Source organism: Macroventuria anomochaeta (assembly GCF_010093625.1).
Source record: "Macroventuria anomochaeta strain CBS 525.71 unplaced genomic scaffold BU25scaffold_11, whole genome shotgun sequence".
Classification (NCBI taxonomy): Eukaryota; Fungi; Ascomycota; class Dothideomycetes; order Pleosporales; family Didymellaceae; genus Macroventuria; species Macroventuria anomochaeta.
The window spans coordinates 107447-135413 of record NW_022985372.1 but is presented as its reverse complement, the minus strand read 5'-3'; the positions used below and the strand labels follow the sequence as shown (position 1 = coordinate 135413).

At 53.0% G+C, this 27967-nt stretch overlaps 12 protein-coding genes across 12 annotated transcripts; 6 read left to right on the top strand and 6 right to left on the bottom strand.

Annotated features, from left to right (window-relative positions):
• The first annotated feature begins 2125 nt into the window (after nt 1-2125).
• Nucleotides 2126-3448, top strand: BU25DRAFT_23840 (uncharacterized protein). Its single transcript, XM_033701491.1, has 2 exons — nt 2126-2541; nt 2592-3448. The coding sequence occupies exons 1-2, from the start codon at nt 2336-2338 to the stop codon at nt 3223-3225; spliced, it is 840 nt and encodes a 279-aa protein (XP_033563114.1). The 5' UTR covers nt 2126-2335; the 3' UTR covers nt 3226-3448.
• BU25DRAFT_23829 (uncharacterized protein) lies at nt 3427-4120 on the top strand. Its single transcript, XM_033701489.1, has one exon. The coding sequence runs from the start codon at nt 3672-3674 to the stop codon at nt 4086-4088; it is 417 nt and encodes a 138-aa protein (XP_033563113.1). The 5' UTR covers nt 3427-3671; the 3' UTR covers nt 4089-4120.
• Nucleotides 4121-4211: 91 nt separating this feature from the next.
• Nucleotides 4212-4659, top strand: BU25DRAFT_23734 (uncharacterized protein). Its single transcript, XM_033701477.1, has one exon. The coding sequence runs from the start codon at nt 4293-4295 to the stop codon at nt 4521-4523; it is 231 nt and encodes a 76-aa protein (XP_033563112.1). The 5' UTR covers nt 4212-4292; the 3' UTR covers nt 4524-4659.
• A 1176-nt stretch (nt 4660-5835) lies between these two features.
• BU25DRAFT_409417 (uncharacterized protein) lies at nt 5836-7722 on the bottom strand. Its single transcript, XM_033706047.1, has 5 exons — nt 6991-7722; nt 6863-6938; nt 6661-6810; nt 6552-6613; nt 5836-6505 (listed from the first exon to the last, which is right to left on the bottom strand). Exons 1-5 carry the CDS (start codon nt 7575-7577, stop codon nt 5959-5961), a joined length of 1422 nt encoding a protein of 473 aa, XP_033563111.1. The 5' UTR covers nt 7578-7722; the 3' UTR covers nt 5836-5958.
• Nucleotides 7723-7874: 152 nt separating this feature from the next.
• BU25DRAFT_409415 (uncharacterized protein) lies at nt 7875-9197 on the top strand. The gene is made up of 4 exons (XM_033706046.1): nt 7875-7904; nt 7957-8524; nt 8577-8753; nt 8806-9197. Exons 2-4 carry the CDS (start codon nt 8174-8176, stop codon nt 8962-8964), a joined length of 687 nt encoding a protein of 228 aa, XP_033563110.1. The 5' UTR covers nt 7875-7904; nt 7957-8173; the 3' UTR covers nt 8965-9197.
• A 34-nt stretch (nt 9198-9231) lies between these two features.
• Nucleotides 9232-10317, bottom strand: BU25DRAFT_337890 (enoyl-CoA hydratase/isomeras-like protein; the record flags this gene model as incomplete). Its single annotated transcript, XM_033702695.1, has 3 exons — nt 9232-9388; nt 9435-9902; nt 10001-10317. 3 exons carry the CDS (start codon nt 10315-10317, stop codon nt 9232-9234), a joined length of 942 nt encoding a protein of 313 aa, XP_033563109.1.
• Nucleotides 10318-10805: 488 nt separating this feature from the next.
• On the top strand, nt 10806-11808 carry BU25DRAFT_364856 (uncharacterized protein; the record flags this gene model as incomplete). The annotated part of the gene is made up of 2 exons (XM_033703801.1): nt 10806-11562; nt 11615-11808. Coding segments are annotated over exons 1-2 (786 nt in total), but the record flags the coding sequence as incomplete, so codon positions are not given.
• A 1080-nt stretch (nt 11809-12888) lies between these two features.
• On the bottom strand, nt 12889-18053 carry BU25DRAFT_409413 (uncharacterized protein). The gene is made up of 4 exons (XM_033706045.1): nt 17644-18053; nt 16743-17591; nt 16546-16690; nt 12889-16432 (listed from the first exon to the last, which is right to left on the bottom strand). The coding sequence occupies exons 1-4, from the start codon at nt 17857-17859 to the stop codon at nt 12993-12995; spliced, it is 4650 nt and encodes a 1549-aa protein (XP_033563107.1). The 5' UTR covers nt 17860-18053; the 3' UTR covers nt 12889-12992.
• Nucleotides 18054-20893: 2840 nt separating this feature from the next.
• BU25DRAFT_316262 (uncharacterized protein) lies at nt 20894-21327 on the bottom strand (the record flags this gene model as incomplete). The annotated part of the gene is made up of 2 exons (XM_033702200.1): nt 20894-21039; nt 21150-21327. Coding segments are annotated over 2 exons (324 nt in total), but the record flags the coding sequence as incomplete, so codon positions are not given.
• On the bottom strand, nt 21231-21901 carry BU25DRAFT_23615 (uncharacterized protein). The gene has a single exon (XM_033701464.1). The coding sequence runs from the start codon at nt 21845-21847 to the stop codon at nt 21407-21409; it is 441 nt and encodes a 146-aa protein (XP_033563105.1). The 5' UTR covers nt 21848-21901; the 3' UTR covers nt 21231-21406.
• A 52-nt stretch (nt 21902-21953) lies between these two features.
• Nucleotides 21954-23667, bottom strand: BU25DRAFT_389822 (DUF1479-domain-containing protein; the record flags this gene model as incomplete). The annotated part of the gene is made up of 2 exons (XM_033704538.1): nt 23083-23667; nt 21954-23032 (listed from the first exon to the last, which is right to left on the bottom strand). The coding sequence occupies exons 1-2, from the start codon at nt 23522-23524 to the stop codon at nt 21954-21956; spliced, it is 1521 nt and encodes a 506-aa protein (XP_033563104.1). The 5' UTR covers nt 23525-23667.
• A 530-nt stretch (nt 23668-24197) lies between these two features.
• BU25DRAFT_23602 (glycoside hydrolase family 1 protein) lies at nt 24198-26489 on the top strand. Its single transcript, XM_033701463.1, has 4 exons — nt 24198-24428; nt 24512-25176; nt 25341-25926; nt 26098-26489. The coding sequence occupies exons 1-4, from the start codon at nt 24376-24378 to the stop codon at nt 26234-26236; spliced, it is 1443 nt and encodes a 480-aa protein (XP_033563103.1). The 5' UTR covers nt 24198-24375; the 3' UTR covers nt 26237-26489.
• The last annotated feature ends 1478 nt before the right edge of the window (nt 26490-27967 follow it).

Genomic DNA, 27967 nt, shown 5'->3' with positions numbered 1-27967 from the left:
ATTAGGGTCAATCATGTGCCGGTCCCACAGTTCGTCTACCATTGGATCCTGAGAATAATCTCCAGACCTGTTGTTAGTTGGCTGGTGTGCGCGATGCTCTTATATACATATTTCGGTGAGGTTCAAAGTCGTGTTGTTGTTCACCGCTAGACCCATCTCTTTGTTTGTTTTGACAGATGAGCGGTGGACGTAGCGCCCTGAGTGGATTCAAACGTCTCGGTAACCGTTCAGTTGCTGTTCACCGCTGGATCCCACTGTTTGTTTTGATAAACGAGCGGTGTTGACATGTTCGCGACTCATACACCGCGCCCTGGCCAGCACCAAGTGGGTTTCACACATGGTCGGAGAACCGTTGGCTTGGTCGAGGTCCACATTCGTGATGTATTTTTTGCCGCTGTGCGCTGGCAGAGGATTCGCCGTTCAGAATCGAAGCTGCTATTCGGCATGAGTGGCCCGGAGCGACGGCTTGCGGTTCCCGTGATTTCAAAGAGACTTCGACTTGTGTGTTGTGCAGATACACCGTCTGCTTTACCGCTGCGAAGCTTCGAAGCTTGTATCGAGTCCAACTGTATTGAGGTTATTCGCCGCTGTTACTCGCGGCTATGAGCCGCCATTGTGTTGCAGCAGTGAAAGTAAGGCACCCTGGTCGATGGAGTCTGATACGGACAGTCCTCGAGATCGCTGGTTGTGAATCGTTCTATGCGTCTTCCCCACTTGTGTTCCATGGACCATGGTGCTTGTCGCCTTCACAATCTCTCGTGCCTGATTATCTACCAGGAAGGGTGAAATTGTCAAACTCGGATAGATCGTGTGAATTGTTCCAAAATCTCGGGCCAGCTGCCCTGTGCGAGGCCTTCTAGGCACGGATCCTGCAAACGGATCCCGCCGTATTGTCAACGTTGCTGCATGATGGGCCAGGGGGTATTTCGTGAGTCGTGACTTTCACAAATCATTCCTCGGAGATGTGGATACGCAACGGCAATGAGTGGACAAGGCTCCGCCATACCTGTACCGCGGTGGAGTTGATCGCCAGTGCTGCCAACGCTGCAGATGGCTGATCAAGGCTGCAAACGACTGGACTATGACAGGGTGGCTATTTGCTGCTTTTTACATCCGACAGCCGACAGGCGTAGTGAAACCTTGACAAGCTTCAGTTCACGTAATGTTTGGTATGGGCAGGGGTAGTATGAGTAACGTGATATCGCACCGAGGCTGTTGCTGCCGACGTTGCCTCATAAACGTCGAAACTGTCTGAGCGCCGCAGCTCAACACAACAAACAGCGACCCTGATCCCCGGTGCATACTAATCAGCATAATCCAGTGGCAACAAAAGCGATATGAGGGATCCCGACGGTATGTTCGTGGATTGCTGGAGCCAACTTGATACCGGGGAGTCGGAGAGCGGCCGCTATGAGGTTCAACGCCAGTCGGTCCTATACTTTTCGAGTAACCACCGGTCTCAGGAGAACAGAAACGGTTTCTACACGGCTCGCGCAAGTATCGCTGTGATTTGTGGATGTGCATGCTGTACGAATTGTGGCTGTTGCACGGCTACGGATTCCCAAAGCTTGCAAGGACAGTTGGTATGAGCTCCGACAGGGCCCGTCTCCCCGAGTACGCATGGGGCGCACCGCGCAAAAGGATGAGCAGGTCATTTCTCCAGCATACGAATGCCATCGCTTGCACAGATTTTCCATCCAGGCACTCTGCACAGGGCTGCACAGGGCCAAGTGAGTCGCAGAATTTTCATGTTCATCATCTCTTGTCGTTTCCGATCCCTTCGCAGCTTCCAGAGGCAACTACTATGCACGGCCGTCCTTCCTCTATCTGTCTATCTCGCTTCACAAAGAGTTGCATAAGTTTAGCTCAAGCCAGGGCGGGGGCTGAGCGTCGTCCTTATTCTGACTGTTGGTGACTCAACATGGTTAGACGACTCATGCGATATCGCGTTTGTTCACTTGGGCATACTTTGTGCACTCGAGACGTCCCCCCGCGTCGACTAGCCTCGAGAATCGATTGGCCGGAATTATGTGATCCTCCTACCCTGGCCCCTGTCATCGATGCTGGCAGATGGCCTCTGCGAGACTCCGCCCGAGCAGTCGTGTATATATGAGAATCTGCACTCGCCCATAGTTTGCCTGCTATCACCTGTTTTCATACTAACCAACAGTCGTTGCCTAAGGCTTTCATCACTTGGGTTGCTTGCGTGGACATCTCCCAACTCTGTTGCCTATATTAGACTTTTTATAAATACTCGACGACCACCCATTCCGAGTACTTGGCATTGACCATCACGACTTATTCATCTACGACCATCAACGCACACACATCCATCATGTTCGGATCAAGATCGAGAAAAGAGAGCGTGTCTCAGGGCCGCTCAAGGAAAGAGAGTGTTTCGAAGCACAGGTCCAGCACCACAAAACACACAAAACAGCCTTCCTTCAGTCAGTCATCGAGGAAGGTAGAGAAACTGGTCCAGCAGGCTCGACCAGTTTCTCAGGCTCCTTCATCGAACGCCACATCGCCATCATTGGGAAGGTGAGCATACACCGCCATTTGACTTTCAAACCAATCTGACAAACCATTAGCACCATCATCACGGTATGCGTCGGAGCTGAGCAGCGTCTTTTCGCAGCTCACGAGGACGTCCTTTCTCACTCGCCTTACTTCCAGGCCGCATGCAGTGGCCAATTCTACCAGTCCGCCAATAAGCGCATCGATCTCCCCGATGAGGAGCCTGAGGTCTTCTCCTCTATCCTCGAGTATCTCTACAAGGGCGACTACTACCCGCGTCTCGAGTTCAGCAAGAAGCGCAACACATGGACTCTCGAGGACGGTGGTAAAGACAACGGTGCCAACGAAGCAGTGATCTACTCGCCGGCGGGACCCATCCTGAAGGACACAGTGATCTACTGCCAAGCTGAGAAGTACGGACTCCAGGAGCTGAAGAAGCTGGCTCTCCGCAAGCAGGGCCTGCAGTCTGGCATCCAGTGCTCGACAATTTTGACCTCTGCTCGTTATGCCTACGCCAATACACCTGACAACGACTCCAAGCTTCGTGCGCACTACCTCGCACTCATCATCCGTGCCCGCAACACTTTCAAGCGTAGCGGCACAATGCAGAACGAGATGGAAAACGGCGGTAAGCTGTTCTTCGACTTGTTCGTTGCCATGGTAAATCACATGGATGACCTTGGTCTGTCCGCGAAGTCGCCACGCTAGGCTGCCACTCCACCCCTATTCCTCGGAACATCTCGGGCCATGAGCTTCATCATAACTCGGGCCATCAACCTCATCACCTCTCATCTCCGGTTTGCTTCATCTTTTCGGCGTTGGACTTTCGACTCCTTCTCTTCCGGCTTCCCGTCGTTGCCGACATGACTCGTGTCGTGGCACGTACAACTCCCTTCTCACCATCGTTACGGCTCTGACTCATGGTCTCTCCCGGCTTGTGCCGTTCGTCCTTCTTGGCTCTTTCATCCCGCATCTCGTCTTTACCTACCTACTAATGATCCGTGTCACGACACGTATACCCACGGCGGACGCTTTGGTCACCGTCGCATTACCATTACCCTTCTTGTATACTACACTTACCCTTGTCGGCCTCACGGTTGCACTCGGTCCGGTTATGGTTCTGCTTTTTGTTTTCTGTCTTCCTGATTTTATGCATGGCGTTCAGGCTCGAAGATACCATTCTGGCACTCATTCGGCCTCCCTCTTGTACTATTAGACTTTTTCTCTTGTACTCTTTGCTTTTTGTCTTTCGCGCTATCATCATACCCTTGGTCACAGATTGCTATGGTCGACAGACCAACCTAGGTCGTTGGACCTACCCTGTTGCAGCTTTACTACTGCTATTGGCAGAATTGAAACACGCGCCCATGGCGCGGCAGCTTTCCAGCTGTCGTCTTCTCTTCATTGCGTTGTTTCAAGCATTGTTTCTTCTTGTATCAGACTGGACTTGTACTCCCTGCTGTCGGCTGGTCCAAATTGTAGCACCTGGGTTACCATGTTTGTCGATTGGGTCCATTGACCTCCCTTTGATGATAGTATTTATTACAGTGACGAATCAAAATTGGAGCTGAGCTGTTTACCTCAATCGTCTTCTCATGCCGTCATCCACAGTGACCTTGTTGGGCATTTTGCCTCGACTTTCAGATGACAACCATGACTCCATAGAATATTGCGCCACACTGCCTCGACATCCTCTGTATGTTGTCGTGCAGCCAAGAGGACACATCTGTTGTTGCACTCCCACAAAAGCACAGCCTCGTCTGAAGACAGTGAAGATGATTTGCCTGGCTGATCTTATTGGACGGAAAGCCGGCACGCCCTCACTCGCACCACAATCACAGAGTATATACAGAGGGAGGAAGAACGAAAAGCCGCTGGCAAGCTGCTACAGAACACCTGTCAAAGCTAACAATCTCATTCTTGTATTCATCTTCCTATCACCACCTTCCAAACTACGAACTTCGTATGCGCTTAATCTCCCCTTCAGATCAATTCTCTGCGCCTGAATTCAACATGAGAGAGCGCCCACCCCCACACTACATCCAGGCCATAAGCGCAAAACGAGCAGGGGGCAAAAATGTCCCTAAGAATAACTGGAAGTACCACACAAAGAAGGACAAGAAGATAGGCGGGAATATCGCTACGACGGCCTTCCATCTTGTTAGCAGAATCGTGGGCCAGGCTCTGCCGTAGCCCTCGCAGTAGCCCTTTGCAGTAGTCCTTTGGCCTCCCGGCCTGACGGACTGGATGATAGGCGATTCTGGAAAGGCAACACCGAATGGCGCAGCGTGCAGCTAGATTCTACCTGCGACCCAGCGACGCCTTAATCACTAGCTGCAAAGACGTGGGCAAGAATTGCAATCCTAGATCGATTCTGGACCAACGCTGTGTAAGCAGTACACCGACAGCATACCGCTATCTCAAGCCTTTCGCCGCCTCCAGCTTGTCCGTTCGGGCCTCAAACGGCACGGCATTCAATGAAGACCAAACACGGGACCCACAGCCCCCAAGGCTGAGTCCACAGCTGCAACAACACTATTGCAACCAGTAAGGGCTTGGTACACCACTGCAGGAGCTCGGGCTGGGGCCCTTTGGGATGCATAAAGCACAGCCCTCAGCAAGGAGCAGGGAGTAAGGCAATAGACCCGTAGAGGGGTGGTACAAAGACGGGCTGCAAGCCTCGTATCGCGTCGCGCTCAACAAGTCTGAGTAGTGGTACGCGATATTGGCGCGAAATCAGCTGAAGGGCTAGGACTTGGTACACCAATGCAGGAGCACGGAGTCGGTCCAATTTGGCCTCGTCCTGGTGAAAGGGTGGAGGCTTTGTGCAACTCTTGCCAGGGAAGACGGCAGTGTAGTAGGCTTGCAGCGCAAGGGAAGCCTGGAAGGGAAAATAGATAGCAAGCCCCGCGGCGCGACCAGGCCCGACGTATCTCGCCTAGTGTTACTCATCAGTCAACAAAGAACCTTGTAAGGGCACACAAACTTTCGTAAGGGGGAACTGGATATTGGCACGGTATCACATGATAGGGCGAAAGCGCGTCTGGGCTGTGGACGCGGCTGGAGTTCCCTAACCAATGCCGCCCACCCCACCAGCCGGCAGTGTAAGCGGTAACGCCAATTGGGCGCAACTCCGCGCCGGAGGTTACAGATAACGGCAGGCTACTGTGCAGGCTGCAGTGCACAAAGAAAAGCACGGCAAAGTCGCAGTACAATGCAGGGGGTTATTGAAATGCAAGTGGAAAGTTTGGGTCGCATATCTTTGCTCTTTTGAATATTTTTTTTTCGGCCGTGCTGGGCTTGTAGCGGAGTGCACAAGGTTCTCAGCGGATGCCTGCACTGAGGTAGCAATACATTGCGCATATTAGTTCGGCACTTGTCGGTGGGATTTCTGTGCCGTATATGACATCTGGACGTAATCGGTGGCATCTGCTCTAGGCTTCACACTCCGGTGCCGGGGAAGGCGCCCTTCTTGTTCAGCACTACCATGGCGTGCTCGCGTGAGATGTAGCCCTTCATCAAACCCTGTGGTAGCGTTAGCAACGAGTCTTGCACTGGGCAAGGGACACGTACTTTGTAGATCTGGTTCGCCAATAAGCACTCAACCTCATCGTCCTCCACCGCCTGGCCACCCATTCTCAGCGCTGCTGCAAAGTTGACGAGCGGTATCCTCGACTTTCTGATCCTATCCTTCTCTGTCTGCCCTTCCTTCAGATCGTCATAGCCACCAGCCAAGTAAACTTTCCGCAAGAGATTCCGAAGCGCAATGTCGCGACTTCGTTCGAGTGTGAGGAAGATGCGGCGCTTGACAAACTCGGGCTCGCCCTCTGCTAGTGCTTTGTCGAAGCCTGTAAGGTCGCCTTTCCTTATGCAGGTCACGAGTGGTCCGAAGATACGTTCGAGTCGGGGTGATTCCGCGAGGAGAGGAGCTTTGGGTACGACATGCTGTGTGATCAGACGACAAGGAATTAGGTAGGTGAGGATCAATCTGCTACAGTCAGTCGTTGGATTCTCAAAGGAAAGTGAGCACCTACGATTTGTTCTTCTCAGCGCTAGCATAGCAAGCATCCCAGGCTTCCTGTAAGTTCTTCTCCGCCTGTTGCACATCAGTGGCATGTTACGTACTCTCTTGTGCCTCCTGACCTTTGTGTAATCCTCTTGCAAGAAAGCAAGGACTCCAGTGTAGTAGCGGTATGTGACTCGGTGCGCTTTTGGGTATAGTTTGAAGGGTGGTAAATCAGACTGGGCTTCGATCGAGCGGACAACGTTCTTGGACAGGCTGATGGCCTTCAGCTAGTTATAAAGGTCAGTAGATGAGAATCACTTTTTGTGGCGGAGAAGATACCTTGAAGTAGGTCTTGAATTGAAGGTTGGCTACACAGTAGACGCCCCACTTGCGGGACTCGTTGAGATCTGGGTTTCTGATGTACCGTCAGAACCAGGAAACAAGCAACAGATAGGACCATGGCACACCTGTCACCCAAGCACAGAGCAAAGATCCTGTTGAACACGCGTGCAGCTTCCTCCAACTTCTGATTCTGTGCCACTGTGCTCACGATATCGTCTGAGAAGCTGGCGTTGACAGTGGCTGGCTTGGACTTGGCCAACTGATCGTCTGCCTTGATCGCTATCCTGCGCAAATGATTCGCAGTGAAGTATAGAGTGAATATAGCCCATGCTGGCAATGCTCCACCAGAGATGTGCTTGATGAAGTTGCTGGTCAGGTCTTTCCAGGCGTCGTACACGGCAACGTATTGGCGCTCTCCCAACCTGCCCTGGTTCGATGCCTCTTCTGCCTTAATTATCTCCTTCACTGCGCGCCAGTAGCTCACGATGATGTCGACCCATGCACCGCTCTCTTTCTGCGTCATGCACGTGGTCTTGTTGTGCTTGAGCACGTAGCGAACATCGCCTTCGATTTGAACGTCGTTCGATGCGCGAAAGAAGTCATACAGGCGGCCAGGCTCTTGTACAGGCGGGACAGGACTGAAGAAGTTCGCGACGGGCTGGGCTAGCGCAGTCGCATGAGCCTCTTGGAACGGTGCGAGTGCGGCTTGCATGGCTACTACTGTGCGCGGTGATGACGGCTGGTGGTGTCAAGAGCTTCTTGCCGTGGTCGCGAAGCGTTCGAGTGTATGCGCTACCTCATCGAATACTGTGTCGATGTGTGCATTGCTTTGTTCTTGCAATGATGGTCTACTTTGGAGGTCGGTGTTTGGATGCGGGCATGCCGACGCTGCATCACACTTTCCCGCCAAGCTCAAGGCGTTAGTGCTGGCCTAATCTGGGAAGGCGCGGCTCGCTTGACACCGCACAATCCGACGATTTGCTTTGGGCAAGAACACCACTTCGTCAACTCCACGGGTACTAACCGCAGCACATTCGAAGTAAGTTATTGCCCATATTGCTCGTGAGATTTCGTGTACTGACTTTGTCCAGATGGGTAAGCAAAAACTCTCCTTCCACACTCGCGACCGTCCAGCAATTGCAGCCGAAGGAAATTTCAGTCGAGCCTTGCGCAAACGAGCCATGCACAAACACAAGAGCCACAAGTCGATGTCAATGGTACCGGGGATCTTCGGAGCAACACGTGGGTGTGTGCGAAGCGAATTGGAAGTGGATGCAGTCCTGGGGATGGGACGGAGGGTGGAGGGTGATGAGCAGAGGGTTTCGACGACGCACGCTACACTCGCCCAACAGACCACACATGCTCGCTGACCACGCTCTACGGCCCCGAATCGCTCGCTCACTTCGACTGCAATTGCTGGTTCTGCTTGATTGCTACGATGGCGAACGCTTGAACGCAATACTGACTTGCACAGCTCGCTTCCAGGAATACCAGGTCATCGGCCGCCACCTCCCCAGCGAGGCCAACCCCACCCCCAAGATCTACCGCATGCGCATTTTTGCGCCCAACGACGTTGTCGCCAAGTCGCGGTTCTGGTACTTCCTCGGCAAGCTCCGCAAGATCAAGAAGGCGAACGGTGAGATCATCTCGCTGAACCAGGTGCGTAGCGAACGAATAAGGAAACATGGAGGATGGCAGCTGACAGCGTCAGATCACCGAGAAGCGCCCCCAGAAGGTCAAGAACTTCGGCATCTGGATCCGCTACGACTCGCGCTCTGGCACCCACAACATGTACAAGGAGTACCGTGAGATGTCCCGCGTTGCCGCCGTCGATGCGCTGTACCAGGATATGGCCGCCCGTCACCGATCCCGTTTCAGGTCGGTTCAGGTATGCAATAGTCACGATTCAACGATGATGCTGGTTTCTAATCATGATGTAGATCCTCAAGGTTGTTGAGCTCGAGAAGACCGACGACGTCCGCCGCCCATACATCAAGCAGCTCCTTGTCAAGGGCCTCAAGTTCCCTCTGCCCCACCGCATCAACAAGAAGGCTGGCAAGAAGGTCTTCGCTTCCAAGCGTCCTTCCACTTTCTTCTAAGCGTGTTTCTCTTTCCGGAGTGCGGTCTGGCTGGGCAGGGACAGTATGGGTTTCCCTCGGTTATGCATGCTTCGCAAAAGAAGCACACTAGGAACGAATGAAAATCCCTGATACCTCCATCCGATCTATCGAGTCGTGTGATGCCAGCCAGGGTGTTGGATTGCAGCTTTGGCGTCAGGGACATGGACTCAAGAATCACATGTAATCAGGGACAATGAAGTTATGCAATCACGTCATGAAGTCTTGCGTTCTCTACTTTCTGCTCACTCAGATCTTAGGCTTCCCTGACGGATCCACCTTTGCCCTGCCCAACGTGTCGATCGGCATCCACCACGGATACCCGGTGACTTTGGTATTATCCATTGTCCCTGAGAACTTGGCCGGCCGCTTCTCCAAGAACGACTTGACACCCTCTGAGTTGTCACTGCAAACGTCAGTAAAGTTTATCGACACACCAGCAGCGCACTTACGAGCTCCCAAACAGCTCATAAATCACCCTCGAATCCAACAAATGCTGTCCCTCCGGACTTCCCGTATCCCTATACATCAACTCCTTCATCAAATACGTACTCACCACACTCGTATTCCTGACCACATCCTCCGCGACCTGCAGCGCCCTGGGCAGCACATCCTCAGGTCTATCCAACAACTCACTGAACAAGCCATCAAACACCTTATCCTTGGCTAGATACACGCTGCCGGTGGTGATGGCCTGCATGGCGCGCGAGTGCCCGATCAAGCGCGGCAGGAAGAAGGACGAACAGGCTTCCATGATGAGGCCGCGGCGCGCGAAGACGAAGCCGATTTTGGCGTCGCGGTAGCAGAGCCGGATGTTCATGGGGAGCGTCATGGTGATGCCGATTCCCACGGCGGAGCCTTGCAGGGCGCCGATTGTGGGCTTGCGGCAGTGGAAGATGGAGAGGGTTACTCTGCCGCCTCTACAGCGCTGTCAACACAGAACCCAAAGTACTTCCTTGTCTGCCTTTGTTTTTCTCGCGCTTCTTGACGTGATGTGAATTGTAGGAAGGAGACTTACCCATCCCGATGATCCTGCACCCTCTCCGCCTCCTCTCCATGCACACCCCTTCCAAACCCGACCTCTAGATCCGCGCCCGCGCAGAATATCCGCCCGTCGCCCGTCACAACGATGCATTTCACTTTCGGATCGACGTCGAACATGGCATATGCTTTTTCAATCTCGGCGCGCATGGTGTCGGTGAAGGCATTGTGCTTGCCCGGGCGGTAGAGGGTCAGAATGATGATGCTGGGTTCGGCCTTGTGGTGGTGCGTGCGGATTGATGCCCATTGGGAGTTTAGATCATCGTAGCTGTTTGGGATGACAATGTCTGGCATGTGTCTGGGGGAGACTTGTCGTGGTGACATCTTGGTAAGTATAGTCAATTCTTGTGTGGTTAAGGGAGCGGCAATAATCGTGGGTCGACAGGTTGTGTTGCTACAGGTGTTTATTAAAGCTACATAGGCTACATGGATTGTTTGTGGTGTAGCATGGGGGTCACCAACGATGCGGAGAAGCAGAACCTCGGCCCTTGGGGTCGTTGTCGACGTCGAACGGAGCAGCCAATGGGAGATGTGCTGACACCGAGCGCACGACTTGTGTACACCGCAACGAATTCAAGAGCCGAACGTTGATCTGGACGCGCAAAGGACATGTGACTCGAGACTAGTAAACAGTAGGAAGATTAAGAACATGGGCAGTGTAGAGTGTGAAGGTCTACAGTCCCGTGGGTGGTGGTAGCGATAGTGTCGATGGAGGACCGTGCCAGCCCTGCCCAAAAAGTTCGAGCGATTGCAACCCACCAAGCTCACGCACTCTGGAGGCATTCACGACGTTTTGCTGCCACAAGCTGCGTGCGCCTCCCTGAAACTTCTGCCCTGCATACTGACCGCAGTTGCTACCGGCGATACCAATCCAGAAGTCAGCGTTTCTCCAAATTCGCTTGGTGACAGCCCATCCCGGAGGCCTTTACGCACTTATCATCTTCACCATGGCGCCGGAGAAGAGCGCAAAGCGCAAGGCGCCCTCAACAGTCGCTGGTTTCACAGTCCTTCCTCTCACACTACCCTCGCTGTCCGGCCTCCCAGCAGGCCACGGGGACACACAACACTACCTGTACATCAAAGCGCACGAACCCAGCGCATACACAGCGACCGCAGAGCGCAGTCTCTTCGTCGCAAACGTCCCCATCGACGCCTCGGAAACCAACATCCGCGCACTCTTCGCAGAACAATTGAGCGGCGCGCGAGTAGAGAGTGTGGACTTCGATGCGTCCGTGCCTGGGCGCCCACTGCACAAGCGCTGGAAACAAGACAAGCGTGCCGACGACAACGGAGACGGTGAGCAACGGGGCAAGAAGCGCAAGAGGAACGACTCCGAAGTCGTCGCTGAAGGCGTGGTAGAAGACGTAGACAGCGCGCTCCCAGCACTGTGGGCCAGCGAAGTGCGGCGGAGCGGGAGCGCGGCGGTGGTCGTGTTTGTGGACAAGCGGAGCGCAAGGGGCGCGTTGAAAGAGATTCAGTCCGCGGTCAAGTCTGGGCGCGCAATTGAGTGGAGGAGCGGGAGCGGGTTGGGCGTCGAGCGTGAGTCGCACTCCAATACAGTTCAAAAAGTACAGTGCACTAACACACCCAGGCTACAAATCCCACCTCCACCTTACCCACCCCTCCGCCTCAGCCCTCCAATCTAGCATAAATGCCTACCTCACCCAGTTCACCTCCCTCGAGACCACCCGCGCCAAACTGCTCAAACACGCCCGCACCGTGCCCGACGAAGACGGCTTCATTACCGTCGCACGGGGCGGGCGCGCTGGGCCCGCGCGGCTCGAGGAAGCGGAGAAGAAGAGGGCGGAGCTGGAGGAGAGGCGGAAGAACAACGGTGTCAAGGACGACTTTTATAGATTCCAGAACCGCGAGAAGAGGAAGGAGGCTGAGGTTAATTTGAGGAAGAGGTTCGAGGAGGATAGGCGGAGGGTGGAGAGGATGAGGGAGAGGAGGGGAAGGATTAGGCCGGAGTCGTAGAGAGGAGCAGTGCGGGTACGCTTCTCAGCATATCATCCCATGCTGAGAATCTTTGGATAATATCAACGGGATGTGACACGATCCTGTGTTCCTGTTCGTCAGCTTTCTGTCATGGGGCTTTTATGATCAAGCATCCGCTGAATAGCTCGCCGAATAGCTGGCGAATGAGAGAAGCAGTCATGTAAACAGACTGTGCCAATTTCACATACTTCACAATATCACCCACCCTCCCGAACTGAAACCGCGCCCCTACACACACCCATACTTCCCCCGCTCCCCAACAACCAGAACCCAAATTCAGAATCCGAACAGCCAGTATCCGTGCCATTCCTCCCATTGGGATAACCGCAAAATCCAAACCCCAGCGCACCGGCACTGTCAAGCAAGACGCTGGAGTCCACGGGAGCTTCCCAACAGTTGAGGACTGTCAAGATAGTAGTTTATAAGCCTGTCGAATGCGGAGCCGTGTGCGAGACGGAGAACGGAGGTCTTCAGGATACTCGAAGAGTTGTGGGATTGTGAAAGTGATGGTGTGCAAGCTTGGTACGGCAGGACGAAAGCCGGACGATGTCAAAGCACTGTGTCTGGCAAGTGTTGTAAGTGTGGGGACCACGATGACGGACAAGCTTGGTAGAGCGATATGTGGGCTGGAAGGCAAAGATGACCATGGCTGGCGAGGACGTAAAATTGCCAGTGAGCAGTTCTGGCAAATTGAGCGCCTCAGCCGGGAGACCCACAGAGGTACCCGTTGGGCTTCTGGCTACTCAGGTATGCCACTGAGGAGTCTTGCCTAAGGGAGTCGGACATAGAGGTTGGTCCTCGCTGTGTGAGTGGAAAGGCATGGCAATGAGGAAAGCATGAAGCAATTGCGAGGTTCAACGCCAATGATGAGAAAGCAAGAGTCAGATTCATCCATGTATCTGCGCTATCGAAAAATAAGAACAATCAAAGTCCCAGTGTATCTGAGTTAGTCGTGACTACGATTTCACAATTTACACCTTAGTCCCATACTCCTCCGCGAAAATCCCATCATGCACCACGCCCTCTATTCCCGATGGACACGGGTGCGAACGTCTTCCCGACTCAAGTTGATGTGCCCGCGTATTTGCAAGACTGTCACACAGAGGGTGTTCAGTCAGAGAGACGTTGGCAGCGTCTCCTGCAGGAAGGACGTCGATGGTCTGAGACAAGTCGCGCTGGGTGCTGGTGGTGCCACCAGTACTCGTGACGGGGTGCTCGGGCTTAGCTTGCTCGACGACATGGCGGTTGTGCTTCCTCAACTTTGGGCCTGTGAAGTGAAAATGCTGACTGTGCCTCTCCAGGTCGACACGACTGCTCTCTGAGCCGCGGTAGACTTTGCTGAGTACGGGATGCGCACCAGTAGGATGCGTGTGCTGATCACCCACGCGTGGGTGCTTGGATCGCACGTGTCGAGTAAGGTTGCCCCGCCTGTAGGCACCACCAAAGTCGGCGGTCCAGGTTTGGCAATCGGACATCGACGAAAGTCCGAATAGGCCTTTGAGGTACGGGCTGGTCGACCTGTCTGACGAGGTTCGATCATCGTTCGCAACGGTGGTTGTGCCGGTCCATGGACCAGAAGCACTGAAAGACCCAACTGAGGCGTTCGTGCTAGGTGCAGCACCAACAGCACTCTTGGTACTAGGTGCAGTACTGACAGATGAGTTCTTGCGTGCATACTCGGGTGCTAAAACGCCCTTGGAGCTCAGAGGTGCCTTGGCTTCTCCTGGCTGCATTGTCGTGTGCGCAACGTCCATGCTGTCGCCATTGTCATTGCCCTCTTTATGGATCCACTGGCAGTTGCGGAGGCGTGTAGGTTCGAGGGGTGTCTGCTTGTCACACGTGTTCTTGACAATGATCGATTGCGATCCGGACTTGCCGCGCTGAGGGCGATCGTGGCGAGACTTGCTATGCGCCTTCTCCCATACAAGGGACGATAGACCGCGCGGGAAGGTATCGGATGCCTTTAGTGATGCGCAATCCCAATACAACTGTTTCTCGCAAAGGTGCAAGAGGCGGCGGCTGAGTAGGCGGTCTTGGAGTGCCCAGGCGCGAGTATCCCAGCCGAAGCCGGGTGCGACAAAGTCGCGTGCAGGTAGGGTTGCGGACGCTGATGGTCGATCGACAGTCTTGTAGGCGTTCCCATTTGCGTTTGGCAGGGCGGTGCCAGGTGTCATCTCGATAATTGTAGGCTTCTCGGAACGGAGCTCGTCGATCTGGTCGAGTACGATTGTCAGTGCAGCATCGCGGAATACTGATGCCATCTTAGCACACTCGCTTCGCTTGTCATCCTCAGAGTCCTGAAGAATGCAGAGCGAGTCGATCCAGATGTACCGGTAGCCGAGGTTCTGTGCAGCTTGGATACCAGACTCGAGTGGCTTGGGTAACGTCTGGCGTTGCAGGCCTAGCTGTGCGTTCTGGCGTTGATCAGTTGTCAGCGTGACATTTGTCTTGTCCCACACGTAGCTGAGAGTGGCATATTCGACGGTTTCAGCGTCTTGGACAATTGAGGCGCTGTCGACAACGCGAACGATGCTGTCGTCGATGCCTTCAGGCTGTGTATCGACTAGGCGTGTTGGCAAGGTCTTGTCGGTGGTTGCAAGCTGGCGACAAACGTCGTGAGTGTGAGAGCACTCTTCAATCCAAGACTTGGCATTCTTGAAAACGTCTTGACTGTTATCAACAGTTACGTTGGCGGTCTTGTCAAGGTGGTCGCAGCAATCGATGCCCTCCTTGCGGACAAGCATTTCTACCGCTTCAAGCTCTTGATCTGGTGCTGGGAAGACAGCCTTGTCATTCGGCCACTCGAGGCAGCAAGGCGCTGGAGTGAAGCTTAAGGAGAGAAGTGCCGCGCTCGGCCGCTCGTTCGGATCTGCATTCAGCATGTCCTTGAGCGTACCAACCACCTGTCGCTCGGTGGGAATCGCGGTTTCCTCCAGGAAGCTTGAGAGCCAGCCTTGTAGGCTCGGGACATCTTGCCAGTAGTGCTTGCCTGTACGTCCACTGTACTCGCGGCGGAAGGTCAGCCACTTCGAGTTGGATTGGCCGAATGATGCAGATGCCATCTCAGCGAAGACGCATCCAAGAGACCAAATGTCGGCGGCTTGCTTGCGAGTGAATCCTTCGAAAACCTCAGGTGCGACGTAACGGCGTGTTAGTGGCTTGTGCTGACCATCAGATAGATCATCCGAGGAGCTGATGCCGAAATCGCAGAGTACTACATGCGGGAACTCTTGATCGCTCTGGGCAACAAGAATGTTCTGCGGTTTGATGTCCATGTGCTTGACGACCGGCCGCTGTTCGTGGAGGTACCTAATCGATGACACGAGACAGCCAAACATCTTACCGATAACGTTGACAAGGTTGGCCGGTTGTTGTAGGGTGGCTTGCTCGAGCCAGAGTGCGAGTGTTGTCTCGGCAACAGGAGATACGAGGATAGACATCTTGTCGCCCTTGGAGTATGCACCGAGGAGGCGGATTACGTGAGGATGGCGGAGCTTCTGCAGAACGCTCACTTCCTTCTTAAGCTCCACGATCGCAGATTTATCGCGGTTCTTGAGCGTCTTCCGACCTAGTCGTAAGTTCGTTGCGCGATGCAGTACTTCGTCGACAGTACTGAAACCACCAGCACCGAGTAGTCTGACGCTCAGGAACGATTGCGGTGGAAAGTGTTGTATCGTGTCGAGTACGGCCGATGAGATTGCCTTGGTGTGACTGTTTGGCGCGACTAGGACGGCAGAATTCAACAGATCCTCTGTACGATGTTGCTCTGACAATTGAGTTGGACTGTTCATGGTGTTCCGACCCGCCGGATCAGTGTGCAAGTCCAGCGGCGTAGGCTGTCTATTCGCAGCAGCTGTTATAAGGCCGACGCCATCTTTGCTTAGACAAACTCCGCGAGCCACGAGAGGTTGCGGGAGGATTTGAGCCCCCCCAACTAACCGGCCGGAGAGAGCATCTCCGGCCAAAGAAGTCTGGTCGTCTCGCGCAGTCGAAGCATGCTTTCCAGGCGTTGAGCATTGCTCGGTTGAGATGGGCTCAGGCGAGGAACTCTGCTCGTCGAGCTCTGGAGTAGACGATGGGCGTTGTTGAATGTGTTGTTGACCGCCCTGGAGTTGCTTCGTGATATCGACCTTTTCGGGTTTCGATGGCAGCTGGAGTTGGAAGCAGCTGTCAGGCAGCAGGCTGCTGCCGCTGCCACTGCCTCCGCCGCCGTAGTCACCGCCACCATAATACTTGAATCCGAAGTCGTCACGAGGATCGCTTTCTGGTGGCGGGTGTGAAGGCGCACCGTCATAGCCGTCGCCACTGGGCTTGTCATTGTCATCGTCGTCGTCGTTGTTATCGGTGTTGTCGCCATCGTCGTTGCTCTCATCGTTCCAGTCAAGCATACACTTGCCCTGCTTGAAGTGATCTAGTCGGAATTAGCTGTGTTCTGTATGTCTCCCGTGCCGAGATTTGCTGTGCTTTGTCTTGCCAAAACCATCCCTGGAGGTCTCACAAAGAAAATTATGCCCTCCTACATACCTGCTAGGTGGTCGATGCGGTCCTGCCTCGAGTCGAATTTGTGCTTGCAGAACCCGCAGTTCCTTGGGAACTCGGTCTCGGAGCACAAGATGCTCGACTGCTCGTACTCATCGCTGTTCACATCAGGATGGATGTTCCTGAAATGCTATATGGACATTAGCCAATAGGATTGTGCATAAATCGTCGTTTTCGCCTACCTGCACAAAGTGGTACTTTCTGAAGCAGGGGCGCACATTCTCAACGCCTTCGCTTGTGCACAGGCTGCAAACCCATGATTTGCATGGGTAACCCTCTTCCTCATTCCTCTTCCAGTCACACTTGCGACCATAACGTTTGCCGCATTTCCGTGTGCATTGGTAGATCTTGTTCGGATCTCTGGCCAGCAAGCCTTGGTCCTTAGTAGGCATACAACGCTTCTTCCCACCACGCAGAGTCGAAGCTGGCTGACCAACTATTGTTGTGTCGTTGCTGGACCATCTTTCTGGAGTCGCAGTGTTCTCCTGTGTAAGCTGCGGGGTGGGTAGTTGCTGGTGCATTGGCTGTTGTGGCACCAGATCTGTTGTATAAGGGTCAGACCAGCACAAAGTTGGCTGCGGCATCATGTCGGTTTGCGATTTGTACGCTGAGTCGTGACCCCCCATACCCTGCTTCAGTAACCGACCAAACCATTGCCGGATGGCATCTGATGACTCTCCAGTGAGCTGACTGAGCGACTCAATATGTTGGTCGCTTGGCAACACGGCGTACTTGTTGAACCATGTTGTGCAAAAATCAGCAGCCTCATCTGAAAGGCCTTGGATCACCTCCATCTGCGAGGAAGCCGATGAAAATGAAGACAATGTGTAGTCTCCCGTCGATTCGTGGCGCTTAGACTGGATGAAGTCTTCAACATCAGCTTGACGCGGCCTCTTGCCCAACGAAGTACCGAGGTTTGGCTGGTACGTTTCAAACGGTTGTGTGGGGGTTGCTGGGAAGGAGTTCAGGATAAGTGATTCCGGTGTGAGATGGCTATTCCACATCGCGTTGCTCATAGTGTTATCCATAGCCTGGAAGTAGTCAGCACATCCAGCTTACCCAGAATCGTGCTGTGGCACCTACAAGGTTCTTGGGCATGTAGCTCATATCCTGAGAGGGTGTCGATAAAACGGTCGGATTAATGAAAGATGCGGCCGTGTCGATGCCCTCATCACCAAAGAAGCCAAAGGTGTTATCCTCGTTGGGCTTCGCGAACGATTGCTGCTCCTGCGGCATCATCGCAAACACATTATTGAAGTCCATGCCCGCTGTTTCAAAAGCGAATCCAGCGCCCTCCATTGCTTGGGTATGTTCGTGTATAGGGAAGGGCGTTGTGGTAGAGTTGGTCAGCAAGGTCACGAAGGAGGTTTGTTTGGGGTATGATGGAAAGTGAGTCAGGCCTGAGGCCGGCTTGCTGGTATTAAACTCGAGGGCGCTACGAACCGGTCAAGGTGTACTGGTACGCGGAGTCATAGTAGCCCTTCTGCGTTAATTTGAAGGGCGGATGATAGTTGATCGTGCATCAGGGTTCAGCTGTTCAGGCCTCCCGTCAGACTTTTAGTGAGGGTTTGCAAGCCGAGCGTGTAAAAATACAGAGTCGCGAAAACAGCCTTAGGAACTTCAGAACGCTTCCAGAGCTTTAAGGACCTGGGACTCTGGAGGCGTTCACGACAGGTGCTCTCATCTTCGTGATAGCTTTCATTTTTTAAAGTGATACCCGCTTAACGGTTGACAGAGTGCGGATACAGACTTTCAGATCACGATGGAAATTAACGTTCTTAAAACAGCGTAAGCCCTAATCTGGTATACCGCCCTTTTTCTCTCCACAAAGGCGGCCGCAATCTTCACAAGCTGGAGAAGGTACAGCCACTCAGAGTGGGGTCGAAGTGGCTGTGTCTATAAGCGAAACGGGTGCACGCAGATCAAACGTCTATCTCCGAGTAACAGTCGAATTGTCGATTTCAACATGCGTACCCTGACGAGTAGACATAACCTTCCACAAGATGTTCATTGCGACTCCGCTTCTCCACACCTGACTTGCACCTCAAAAGGCAAGTACGGACATCAACTTGTCATTGCGCAGTGAGAGTAGTTCATGCACGTTTCCTCGTCAAACCCGCGCCGCCTGCGCCGTCATCCGACATCTTCAAGATGCATTCTCTAGATTCTTTACGCCTCGCCCTAGATGCACATACACATTTTAAAGAACGCGTTGCGTTGCAACAACCGAAGTCGCAGACCTTAGAGGCATCGCACATCTTTTTGAAGCAAACTACTTCACCTTATCATTTCGCGAATCCAACGGCACTCCAATTACGCTAAACATCAAGCATAAGCGAATATGAGCACCTCCGTAAGAAAATTTTGAGCTATCCCGACGCAAAATTCGGGTTCTCGGTGTATCGTTGCACTTACCAGAACGACGCGGATTGGAACAAATACATGGAGTATCTTGATGCACGTACACGGTGGCAACTCGAAGAGCGCGGCATTGGCGATCTCTACCCGCGCCTCGACTAGTCTGTGCAGCAATATCCGAGCTCAGAGGATGCCAGCAAGGAGAAAGTTCGAAAGTAAGTTTGACCTCATTTCTTTCATCTGCATGCAATGAGAGCTAGTGCATTTGCTCAGGCGCTTTCGAAGATGGGTTGATGAAGACTCGTCACGCTCTTATGGCACAGCACGCCATGACGCGTGCTTAGTGGTCGATGGATATGACGTAGATTGGGCAGTCAACCAACACCCCTTACCGCCAGATGAGCATGATAGCTCTGAGATCCTGTCCGTGACACTTGTGTCCAGGAAGTATGAACGCCATCAAGATCCAGATGAAAGCAACGAAGAAGACGGATTCGGCGATCTCGACCTAAGCAAACCACTACAGAAATATGCTGAGAGCGATTGCGGGGATAATGAAACCGGTGACAATAAACCAGAACCGAAGCCTCCCAAAGATAAGGTCTCCTCTGTGCACGTGGGCCTTTCCTATGCCTCAAGTGTGGTCATTGCTGGATGGCATGGGTTGGTATAGTATTGCCGATGGCCAAACGTGAAGATAGCAATACCTTTGCAAGTAGGCATTTCCTTCTGAGTGCCGTGGGTGTGGTCATTGTTCGATGGTCCAGAATGGGACAGTGACGTGAATGAGCGCCGAGATATTCATGACTGGCATAAGGATACACAGAATCAGGTCCGAGCACAGCATAGAAACGAGGTCTAGCCCGGCAGTGACATAGCTCCGGAGAAAAGAGATGGAAGCAGGTACTTTCTGTGCAGATGTGTGTGGAGAATTACTCAGTGACCATAGTCTTTGGTGTCCGACCTGCAGGTTCTTACAGCTGTAAGGACGCGGTTTATGCGGTCATTTATATTTACGTGATTGAGCGCACTATGTGTGTTTGGTTCGATCCATATACACGTTCAATGGTCCAAGATCCACTCGAATCCTCCGATATTTCCACTCCCGGGTATGACTGAGGGGTGATTTGCATGTGTCATGGGATTTGAGACTTTTCAATGTCTCCCAGATCAGGCTGAGTGGCATACGTATGACGTGGCGTCCGCGTTCCTCGGTCAGCTGCTTGATACTGTACCCCTGAATGTACAAGCAATTCACTTCCGAGCGTTGCATGTGAGATCTTAGAAACGAGTCTACCAGAAAAAGGTTCTTGCACTTGATAGTAGTCGAGGCACCTTGTCCCAGAAACCCCAAGCCACCCACTTGTATGTCGCTTGGAGATTCCACTAAAACGAGCTCTCCTTGGAGCAGGTGCCATATCGTACTCCAGAAGCCACAAAATGATCTTTCTAGAATAGACGCATTCAGAGGATTACTCGAATAGAACTTCGCTCCCACTGAACGGCGGTAATTGATGACTTGCCTGACATGCCCTGCTGGAGGCTGTGCGCGGTAAGTCAGTCTGGATCCCCAATGTAGCTGGTGTATATGGACATCAATCTCGAGGAAGCCTGCCCCTAGAGGGTTCGATTGAGGCAGTAAGCCAACAGCTAAGTTTACAATGGAGCATAGGCCGACATTCTCCACGTCCTGGTCAACGATCTGACAAATCAATTCGTTATCGGGCTGGGCGTAGTCAACCTGTATCCTGTGGCCATCGCGATATAGAGACAGAAGTGACTATATTCGGTCGCGAGGAATAGAGGCTTTCTTCTCGGAAAATCGCTGATACAGCTTCATAAAGCCTCGGCTTTTCACGCTGGATCCGTACTGGCTCCTAGGCGTGATCAGACATCGATTTCCCAGAAAATTATTAAATCTCTTGGCTACCTTGTTTCTAGGAACCTCGGACTTTTTGGCAGATGAGAGGATACTTATACACTCTTCAATGTTGACGTTCCAATCATTCATTACTATCACAGCATTTTTGGCGAGAAAATTTTGTTGCGTAATCCACGCACGGCTCCAATATTCGTCACTGTATAGCTCGTCGTCGATGGCTCGTCGCTTCTCATACAATTCTTGAGTATCATACATGGGCTCAAGCTAGTAACGGCACCTTTTGTGGTATACATGCCACATATGATAGAGTAAAGGGCTTGATTCGCTGCTCTGGTATGTCGGGGTCCACCCAAGAGAGCGAGCGTCTTCCTCCCAATCATCTTTGTGAGCCTCAATAAGGCTATGCAGTTGAGTAATCTGCCTAGCCATACGATGACTTCCGTAGCATCAGAGAAGATCTCACCCATTTGCGCAACTTGACGATTCCGTTCTTGAATGTTGCTTTGATCGATGCACAAAGTATCAATCTAGAGAAAGCGATCAGACCTTGTTGTCCCCATCGCGCTCCATAGTGAAGAAGTCGAACAGATTCTGCCGAATTTCAAATTATTGGCCTTTCATTAAGATGATCTTCTGTGGCGTGGGATCACCCCATCTGTATGATAAACACTCGTAGGTGGCTTCGGTTGTATAATCTGAGATGTTACATTGGATGTGTCCACCCCGTGACAACGAAGGTAGAGTTTTAACCAAGCGGATGGAGGGTTTGTTGTGGTATAGCAGCTCGTGTTGGAAAGTCCGTGTCGTCAGGAAGTCCATGTGCTCGCTGTGTAAGCGCTTCGTGCGCAGCAAGGATACAGGCACGTGTCCAAAACAAGCAGGGGGCAGCTTTTTAATGACGACAAAACCGAGCCAACAAGATAACGGCGGGCGAGCTTGAGAATGTTGGGGAGCGCCCGGTAAATGGCAAGCTGGCAGGTCGGCGGCGAGGCACGAGGCTGAGCCTGTAGGCAGCGCCACACTGCCACGCGAGCTTGTCAGCACCATCCTGGATGTGAATGCAGGTGCGAATGAAAGGAACACGATACAATTGCAAAAAACATCGTCATCGCACGGGCATCCTAACTTGCATTTGTATACTACAGCTCAAGATTTAATCATAAAACCCGAGGATCTTGTTCGCCCTGTCCAGAATCACCCTCTGTCCGGGAATCAAACCGGCAGCATCACTGTCCCAGGGTTCCAGGCCCATTGCTCTGCATCCTTCTTCACCGACCAACTGCTGCATGTCGTCAGCCTTGACGCGCCCAACGTGTTCGCTCTCACCAATGCCTCCACCAAAGTCTGGGCTGGGAGTGCCATTCACGAAGTTCTCACGCTGCCGCACGAGATAGTTCGCATTGTCTTCTGTCATTGGGCAAGCTGGGATGTACAGCACGCTCGAGTCTTTCTTGCCTGCATGCGTCTTATCGACGGCATGTATGGTGTCGCAGTGCCATGCAACATAGTCGCCGGGCTTGACTGTGGGCATGTGGATCATCGACTTTTGCAAGTCGAGGTGAGGGTGAAGCAGGTGTGACAACTCTTGCCCATGACCAGGAGTTGCACCGTGCACCCAAGACGTAGGTGTGGAGTCCATCTCCCAGTTGTCCGAGGCGAGGAAGTCGGTCGACTTGGTGACGGCTTCAGACGCTGTCTGCGCACCTTGGTCGACGCCGCGCTTTGGCGAGAAGAAGGGGCGAAGGAGGTAATACGCTGTTGCTTTCGCCAGTAGTGGATTGACAAGCAGAGTGCCCTCAAAAGCACTGCAAGTGCTTAATGACAGCCAACCCTGGAACATGCGAAATGCGCTGCAAGCTCCTACGCCCCGATGAAGATCAGACTTGACAGGCAGACGACAGCTCGCCTCCCAAGGGTCAAAGTCTTCCCATCGTCCTTTCCAGACCGAGTCGTAGACTTTGCCTAGGCCGTAGCCCTTCTCGTCCCAACGTTCAACACTACCACCATCCACATGTGGTCCTAGGGCGAATTTGGCATCGCCAGGCAGGCGCATCCGCAGGCGATCGGCGTAGCTGATTGGATGCTGTGTCGAGATTGGAATGTGCGGGTTTATGCTGTGCCAGTATGACATCAAAAACTTTTGGGTCTTGAGCATGTTCGGATGCCCACGTGCGAGGAGTTGAATGCGCGACCAGTACAGCTCGAAGACTTGAGGGTTGTCGGCAGGGAATGCTGCGGCACTGTCAACACCGCCTACTTCGGTATCATGTTGAGGTTCTCACCTTTGGTTTGAGGGTTCCGGCGAATGTACTCGCGCAGATCCTCCTTCCATTGCAGCGCCTCTGCCTCAGAGACCACACCTCTGACGACGGCAACTCCTCGCTTCCTCAACTTGCTGTTAAACGTCTCCGGCGCATTGTCGATGTCCTTGAAGTCGATCTCAGGAATCACCTTGGACCCAAGTTCGACGATGAGCGGGATCTCTTCCCGCAGTTCCCGGAGTAAGCGCTCCCAAGACTCTCGTACTTCGTTTTCGCGACCTTTGATCAGACGACCTTTGAGGTCTGCATATTCAGGCGTTAATGGTTTGAACTCCTGCCCGGAAAGAGATGCGAATGCATCGGAAATGTCGCCTGTGCGCTTTTGCGCCTGTGTTGCTGCAGTGCGCAGTTGTGTCGCAAATCGTTTGGTCGGTGTTCGGACGGTTCGAAGCGTGGAAAGCATGACGGGCGGATGCGATTCGGTAGTCGTTTTCGGTGTGCAATGGATGCTTCAGGATGGCCTTCTCTCTTCTAACACCGCGCCCATTATATACCCTCTGCTGCGTTGCTACTTCCTCAGGACGAGATGTGGTTCCGACAGAGAATCGGAGCTCTGATGATATGGGGAAGAGGTGAGCTTCCGGATGCCATTCTCAATGAGGGAAAGCGCTTTCCTCGGCTGATCTTCGCTTAATCGTCACCACCCCCAAAGCAATCGTTCCGCCAGGCTCGAACATGCATCGTCATCCCGTTCCGACAATCGCGAATGAGAGGAAGAGGAGTGCAGCTTTGTGACTCCACGACGAAGCTTGAGATGTCGGAGAAGATGAACCTCGCGTTATTTCGCCCCGTACCCCGCCACCCCACTCCACTGAGCAACGCCAAACGAAGCTCTGTTGTGCTGGATAAAGGCAGGCTGATACGACGGGCCGCGGCTCCACTGACCGCCTTCAACATCGTGAGCCCCACAGCAGTAACAGAGTACAGCTTGTGACCTCGCAAGCATAGCCTCGAGTAACTATGATTGAGAGCGGGGCCGTGGTTTGACCAGCCACTGAGGACGCGGAGAAATGGTGATTCACCCACCTGAATGCAATTGAGCCTTAAGGATCGGCTTACATGTGCTACTCGTGTCTGCAAGGGTCACGTCGACGCGTAGAGACGGTTACGGCGGGACGCGCTCCGTGACCCAACGAGGTAAATACCAAGCCCATGTCTCGGTATATGAAGTGTAGATGCCCACTTCTGTGTCTGGCTGTGAGTCCGTAATCGTCGACTTGAATAGTGCACTTCCAATTGCACCTACGTTTCAACATGCCAGACTCATACTTGCCAAAGGACTTCCTGTGGGGGTTTGCAACAGCAAGGTTCGTGCTTCAATAGCTCCGCCGTATATGATACCCCGCCATGACGCCGAAACGTCATCCACTTACTAACTGAGAATCAATAGTTATCAGATTGAAGGTGCTCCCGCAGAGGATGGGCGTGGAGACTCCATTTGGGACACTTTCTGCCGCGTTCCAGGCAAGATTGCAGGTGGAGAGTCCGGTGATGTAGCCTGCGACTCATACCACCGCACCGATGAAGACATCGCTCTGCTGAAGCAACTCGGTGCCAAATCCTACCGCTTCTCGCTCTCGTGGTCTCGCATCATCCCACTCGGTGGGCGTAACGACCCTATCAATCAGAAGGGTATCGACCACTATGTGAAGTTCGCCAAAGACCTGCGCGCTGCAGGCATTGAGCCGTTAGTAACGCTCTTCCATTGGGATCTTCCCGAAGGTCTCGACAAGCGGTATGGTGGCTTGCTGAACAAGGAGGAGTTCGTCAAGGATTTCGAGAACTACGCCAGGGTGTGTTTCAAGGCCTTCGGTTCGACAGTCAAACTATGGATCACCTTCAACGAGCCATGGTGCAGTTCCATTCTGGGTTACGGTACTGGTCTGTTTGCGCCCGGACGCACAAGTGACAGGAGTAAGAGTAAAGCGGGCGATAGTAGCAGGGAGCCCTGGATTGTGGGCCACAACCTCCTCCTCGCCCACGGTGCCGCAGTCAAGGCGTATCGCGACGACTTCAAGAAGCAGGACGGTGGCCAAATCGGTATCACTCTTAATGGTAAGCGACTCCACGTGGTATCGATTTTCCCCGTGCCACTTGGCAATACCCTATGCCACATGGCCTTCTCCGTGCTTGCGTGGTGTTCTGCGACGCCGCATACGCAGGGGCGGCTAAATTGGATGTCACATGTGCTCCTGGAATCCATAACTAACGTTGTATAGGTGATTGGACCGAACCGTGGGATCCGGAAGACCCCAAGGACCGCGAAGCATGCGACCGCAAGATTGAGTTCGCCATTTGCTGGTTTGGCGATCCAGTCTACTTTGGCAAATACCCAGACTCCATGCGTAAGCAGCTGGGAGACAGGTTACCCGAGTTCACGCCTGAGGAGGCTGAGCTCGTGAAGGGCAGCAATGACTTCTATGGCATGAACCACTACTGCGCAAACTACATTAAGCACAAGGACACGGAACCAGAGCTAGACGACAATGCTGGCAACCTGGAGATCCTCATGCAGAACAAGAAGGGAGAGTGGATCGGCCCAGAGACACAATCTGTCTGGCTGAGACCAATGCCTCTTGGATTCAGGAAGCTGATCAAGTGGCTCAGCGACCGCTATGGGGGACCTACCTTCTACGTCACGGAGAACGGAACAAGTCTGAAGGGTGAGAACGAGCTCCCCCTCGAAGAACTCCTGAATGACGAGTTCCGCGTCGAGTACTTCCGAGGCTACATTGGCGCCCTTGCTGATGCTCATACCCTGGATGGTGTCGATGTCCGTGGCTACTCGGCTTGGAGTCTTATGGAGTACGTCAAACCCACTTTCCTCATCTCTACCAAACTTTTCTTGACCCCTCTCATCAGAAGTCTAAAGAGACATCTGTCATTCCTAGTCCTGGCTTTCGTTCGTCGAAGTTATGTCACTTAGGTTTCCACAAGTATCCCGCGAACCATCATGTGCTAACGGTGTACCTGCAGCAACTTCGAGTGGGCCGAAGGCTACACGACACGATTCGGTGTAACCTATGTGGATTACAAGGGCGGCCAGAAGCGCCATCCAAAGAAAAGCGCGCGCGAAATCTCAAAGATCTTCGATCAGTACATCAAAAAGGAGTAGACAGTTTCGTTAAGCTGGGTCACGCCACGGGTGTGGCGTCAGGAGATAAGCTGCAGAGAATGTCATCCGGGGCTCCTAGCAATCTTCTAGCGCTCCTGCAATAGAATTTCAGCAGTCACTGTTCTCTTCTTTTAGGGACTCCGGGAATGCATCCTCCTTGGGTAAGATGCATTGTGTGATATTCATCTCTCCCCATCTGTTGAGATGCACGCACGCGTGGGCGTCTTGCGCGGCGAAGCGACCCTGATGCCCAAGAAGCCATCTCTCGGCCATTTGGTGTGTTACAAAATGCATGCATGGCAGATCTGATTCAGATCAGCCACTCGCTTGTTGCTGTCATCTTCCTTAACATTTCTGTTCGACCAACGAGGTGCTGCGCCCGGTATGCTACACGCGAATCGCCGATGTTCGCCTTCGCCCTCGCAATCATGTCTCCGAGCAGCAACCAAACCGTGACAATTTAGTCGTGGAGCTCGAAGCGAACTCGAAGAATCATGATGTGCAGATGCCGCCTGCCGCCGTCACGCACGAGTCGAAATATGCCAGGCAGCCCTTGGGCTTCCCGCAAACTTTAATGTTTGCAAGCATGTTTCAGATTTCGTCCTCATGGCCCTCGTATCCAGCGCTGGATATCGCTAAAAACGCGCTTCGAGTAATTATGGGTGTTCGTGGAAAAACACCGGGTTGTACGGGTCTCGTTCCACGGTTCCTAACGTATTAGTCGACCGCTATAATAGAGTTTTAAGGCACTAGGAGGATTTCAAGGTGCGACGGTTGCTGGGGATGATGTCTTTAACGTCTGATAGAGACGTCACACTTGCAACGTCGTCTTTCCCTCGTTCTTGCGCAATCACGCGAACGATTGTTGGAGCATGGACGTTGACCCAAACATGGTTTCTTGGGTAACCTAACCTGGTTCCACAAGATTTGAACACTAAGCATACATGCAGCCGTCTGGCGAGTAAGGTGAAGCGAGAATGTAGCCCCGGCATTTGAGGCTTCCAGAAGACAATATTCCCGTCTTTGGATAGTCACCGCTGACGTTCGTTGTCATGTCCAACATCACGATCTGCCGCTATCTTCACGATGAGATTCGAGAGTCGAGACACGCAACTTGGGCGATTGCTTACAGCCCAAGCAACCGCCCGAGATCTGTGGTTCGGCCGTTATCAGATGCGCCGAAGCCATTATGATCGGCCCTCCATGGGGAAGTGGCGAAAGTTTATCCTCACCGTTCAGACGTGCAACCTTTGATGCAACAACCTTCGATGCGATGTGGTTTCAGGGGTCCAGTATCCAAGGCTAGTTGCCTAATGCAGTGCCCTTCCCGAGCTCGGCATTATTTCCAACACCATGTCTCGGGATATGCCTCCAAAATTACGAGGAGGCGCGTCTTATCGAGGATGTCGTCGCTAAACCTTTGACGCTAGAAGGTTCGCAAGTTCTCGTATGTTGTTCGCTGTCTGAAGCAACTATTAGATAGCTCGGCACCTATTCCAACGACGTACAGCTGTAGCTGTCTCAGGTATATCGAGATGTTCTCTCCAGCCCGTTCACAACGACTTTGCTAAACTCGAAGTGGTCTCAATTTGCGGCAAAGGTGCCGCGTAGTGGATTAAAGCTGGTAAACCCTGACCAGCGGTGAACGTGCATCGCGACGAACGTGATTTTCTCAGTCTCCGTCCACTACCGCTCCGGTCCTTTCTCTCATCGCGGCTCGCGGTCGCTTCG

Bases quoted from the DNA above. Each gene is read 5' to 3' on its own strand.
- BU25DRAFT_23615 (XM_033701464.1), bottom strand. From the start codon at position 21,847: ATGGTGCTGACAAGCTCGCGTGGCAGTGTGGCGCTGCCTACAGGCTCA.
- BU25DRAFT_409415 (XM_033706046.1), top strand. From the start codon at position 8,174: ATGAGCAGAGGGTTTCGACGACGCACGCTACACTCGCCCAACAGACCA. The intron at 8,525-8,576 runs GTGCGTAGCGAA...TGACAGCGTCAG, and splicing joins AGATCATCTCGCTGAACCAG to ATCACCGAGAAGCGCCCCCA. The intron at 8,754-8,805 runs GTATGCAATAGT...ATCATGATGTAG, and splicing joins CCCGTTTCAGGTCGGTTCAG to ATCCTCAAGGTTGTTGAGCT.
- BU25DRAFT_23602 (XM_033701463.1), top strand. From the start codon at position 24,376: ATGCCAGACTCATACTTGCCAAAGGACTTCCTGTGGGGGTTTGCAACA. The intron at 25,177-25,340 runs GTAAGCGACTCC...AACGTTGTATAG, and splicing joins AATCGGTATCACTCTTAATG to GTGATTGGACCGAACCGTGG. The intron at 25,927-26,097 runs GTACGTCAAACC...GTGTACCTGCAG, and splicing joins TCGGCTTGGAGTCTTATGGA to CAACTTCGAGTGGGCCGAAG.
- BU25DRAFT_23829 (XM_033701489.1), top strand. From the start codon at position 3,672: ATGGCGTTCAGGCTCGAAGATACCATTCTGGCACTCATTCGGCCTCCC.
- BU25DRAFT_23840 (XM_033701491.1), top strand. From the start codon at position 2,336: ATGTTCGGATCAAGATCGAGAAAAGAGAGCGTGTCTCAGGGCCGCTCA. The intron at 2,542-2,591 runs GTGAGCATACAC...ACAAACCATTAG, and splicing joins ACATCGCCATCATTGGGAAG to CACCATCATCACGGTATGCG.
- BU25DRAFT_409413 (XM_033706045.1), bottom strand. From the start codon at position 17,859: ATGGAGGGCGCTGGATTCGCTTTTGAAACAGCGGGCATGGACTTCAAT. The intron at 17,592-17,643 runs GTAGGTGCCACA...GACTACTTCCAG, and splicing joins GCTACATGCCCAAGAACCTT to GCTATGGATAACACTATGAG. The intron at 16,433-16,545 runs GTATGTAGGAGG...AATTCCGACTAG, and splicing joins CCGCATCGACCACCTAGCAG to ATCACTTCAAGCAGGGCAAG.
- BU25DRAFT_409417 (XM_033706047.1), bottom strand. From the start codon at position 7,577: ATGCAAGCCGCACTCGCACCGTTCCAAGAGGCTCATGCGACTGCGCTA. The intron at 6,939-6,990 runs GTGTGCCATGGT...ACGGTACATCAG, and splicing joins GCTCTGTGCTTGGGTGACAG to AAACCCAGATCTCAACGAGT. The intron at 6,614-6,660 runs GTCAGGAGGCAC...GATGTGCAACAG, and splicing joins TGCAAGAGGATTACACAAAG to GCGGAGAAGAACTTACAGGA.
- BU25DRAFT_23734 (XM_033701477.1), top strand. From the start codon at position 4,293: ATGATTTGCCTGGCTGATCTTATTGGACGGAAAGCCGGCACGCCCTCA.